This window comes from Pelobates fuscus, chromosome 6 (genome assembly GCF_036172605.1).
Source record: "Pelobates fuscus isolate aPelFus1 chromosome 6, aPelFus1.pri, whole genome shotgun sequence".
Lineage (NCBI taxonomy): Eukaryota > Metazoa > Chordata > Amphibia > Anura > Pelobatidae > Pelobates > Pelobates fuscus.
In genome coordinates this window covers 18,997,611-19,000,628 of record NC_086322.1, presented here as the reverse complement: position 1 = coordinate 19,000,628, position 3,018 = coordinate 18,997,611, and the positions used below count along the sequence as shown (strand labels likewise).

The window sequence follows — 3,018 nt, the reverse complement described above, 5'->3', positions numbered from 1 at the left end:
GTTAGATCAACTGAGTAACCCTTTCAACGCTGGTTAGATCCTCCTAGGCATATAATACCTATTCTCATGTAATTTTAATTAAAATAACATTTAGACCAGCTCATTAATCATTTCCTGCAACCATCCAATAAGAGTAATCTACCAGATTCTATAAGCCGAATTTTAATTTGCCTAAAAAGATCTCTTATCTTATTTTAGAGTAAGTACACCGGGATAAAAACAACAGTATGCTAACATGTGATAAATCACATTAATATATAATTATCCTTAATTCCACATGCAGAATGGAATGTTTATAACTATATATTCTTTAGTTAACTAAGATTTCTAAATATTGAAATCTGACCGTGATTTATCCAGTCATATATCATGCTATTAGAAAATATTTAATTAATTTAGATTAATTAAATAAAACCAGCATATTTACCAGTTAAGTAGATATTCTCATCAGATGAGTAGGTAGTCTCAGGAACTTGAATGGATGTATGATTGGTTGCATTGAATTGTGCAAGTGTTGCTTGAGTGTTAGCCTCAGAGTGAATGTCTGTCATAGGCCTCTCTGCATGTCCGAATCTGGAAGCCCAACTTTCTCTTTCAACTCCGACTGACTCTTCTCTGACTCACTTGCCTAGCTCACTTAGCCTGCGATCCTGACTTTTAAAGGGCCAGACTTTCTGTACGTCATTAGGTGATAAGGCTAATAGGAAACTGAAGGTGTGGTCACCCTGCATATAGCAATTTAGGTATTTGGTCCATAGAGGGCAGTCTCGTCTCACTAAACTTTCCTATCCAGGAAAGAGTTAACTTCATTATACTCAAAACTTAACAGGCACCTTATGTCATCATGGTACTCCTGGAAAATATTTTCACTTTAGTGAGTAGGGTGCTTAGAATGTTCCTTTAGTTTCCAATATTATGTATATTTACACATGATCATATCCTTCTCAAAGTAAGCTGTCTAGTCATATGTTTCTCATATGACTAAGCTAAGTTAGTGTCAATTTGTCTGGCAGTACAACAACACTGATAATACTGATTTAGCATTTTTATATTTCTTTCTTCTATTACAGACAGTGATAACTGCCAGAAATGTCCTGACAATGAATGGCCAGATGAGAGAAAAACAAAGTGTATTCCCAAAACCTATGACTTTCTATCAAATGAAAACAATATTATGACTACAGTTTTTTCTTCCATATCTGTTTTATTTTCACTTATAGCTAGATTTATTTTGGGAGCATTTATTATCTTCTGGGAGACTCCCATTGTCAGAGCAAACAACCGGAATCTCAGCGTTATCCTCCTGGTCTCTCTCATGCTGAGCTTCCTCTGTGTGTTTCTGTTCCTCGGTCGTCCTGTGGATATAACCTGCATGCTGCGTCAAACCTCTTTTGGGATCATCTTCTCAGTAGCTGTATCTTCTGTATTGGGCAAAACTATCATGGTTTATATCGCTTTCAAAGCTACTAAACCAGGGACCTCATGGAGAATGTGGGTTGGGGTCAAAGTGTCTAATTCTGTAGTTGTGATATGCTCATCTGTCCAAATTGTGATTAATGTTTCTTGGTTGTGCATTTCACCTCCTTTTCAAGAACTGGATATGCATTCTTACCCTGGAAGGATCATCATTCAGTGTAACGAAGGCTCGGTTATTGCGTTCTACTCTGTTCTGGGTTATATGGGGGTTCTGGCAGCTGTTAGTTTTATTATTGCTTATCTTGCCAGGTCATTACCAGACAGTTTTAATGAGGCCAAGTACATCACCTTCAGCATGCTGGTGTTCTGTAGTGTGTGGATTGCAATGATCCCGGCTTATCTGAGCACAAAAGGGAAAGACATGGTGTCTGTAGAGATCTTTGCCATATTAACTTCTAGTGCTGGCTTGTTAGGCTGTATATTTTTTCCAAAAAGTTATATATTACTCATAAAACCTGAGATGAATACTAAAATACATTTGTTGGAAAAGATCAAATCATGAAGTCATAAAAATCAGTTTAAGCTTCGTCACTACCAAGCACATTGTGTTTGCAAAATATTATGATAACATTTATTTGAAACATGGGGTGAATAATTAACACATTAACATATTATAAAACAGTAGTTTTATTTATAGATCTCTGTTCAGACAAACAAATAAAAAAAACCTACAGACGTCTCCTTGTTTGTGAGTGTATTTTTATAAACATTATTGCTTCTGCACTGGTTACAAACAATATCACACAATTGTTTTTTCTCCCTGTTATTTATTGTCGTTTCATACCTTGAAACCAATCTTAATCGGTAAAATACATTAAACTACCTACTACAACTACCACCGTTATCAAAGACTTTCTTATTCATTTATAAGGACATTCTTTGTAATTATAGTTAAAATAATAGAATACAATTGTGAAAAATTCATGAAATGTAAATAGTGGTGCTACTATCACCTTTGTGGGCCACACAAACCACAAAAACCACAAAGAACAACAAGTGAACAGTGAAAATAAAAAATATGGTGAGACACACAAATAAGATATAATACCCACAGGGCCGGCGGTCCATAAGGCGGCACAGGCGGCCGCCTTAAGGCGCACGGGCTCTGGGGGTGCAAGATTTCAGTGACCGGCAGGAGGGAAGCTCTCCCTCCTGCCGGGCCACAATCTAGGCCCCCGGTGCGGCGTGCGGCTGTGCTGTAATCAGGCGTGGCGAGGGAGCTCTAACTTCTCTGCTCTGCTCCCTCGCGCGCTGTCTGCTGATGCCGCGGGAGCCGGAATATGACGTCATATTCCGGCTCCCGCGGTATCAGCAGACAGGGAAGGATTCATCATCCATACCAGCTCTCCAGGTAGGGAGGCTGGGTGGAAAATATTTATTTATAAAATAATTAGTGAGTGTATGTGTCTGTGTGTGTGAGTGTATGTGTCTGTGTGTGTGAGTGTATGTGTCTGTGTGTGTGAGTGTATGTGTCTGTGTGTGTGAGTGTATGTGTGTGAGTGTATGTGTCTGTGTGTGAGTGTATGTGTCTGTGTGTGAGTG

The 3,018-nt window shown here is 38.5% G+C and overlaps 1 protein-coding gene across 1 annotated transcript; it reads left to right on the top strand.

Annotated features, from left to right (window-relative positions):
* The first annotated feature begins 1,234 nt into the window (after window positions 1-1,234).
* On the top strand, window positions 1,235-1,978 carry LOC134566006 (vomeronasal type-2 receptor 26-like). Its single transcript, XM_063425721.1, has one exon. It carries the CDS (start codon window positions 1,316-1,318, stop codon window positions 1,976-1,978), a length of 663 nt encoding a protein of 220 aa, XP_063281791.1. The 5' UTR covers window positions 1,235-1,315.
* Window positions 1,979-3,018: the final 1,040 nt, after the last annotated feature.

Coding starts and splice junctions, on each gene's coding strand:
- LOC134566006 (XM_063425721.1), top strand. CDS start 1,316: ATGCTGAGCTTCCTCTGTGTGTTTCTGTTCCTCGGTCGTCCTGTGGAT.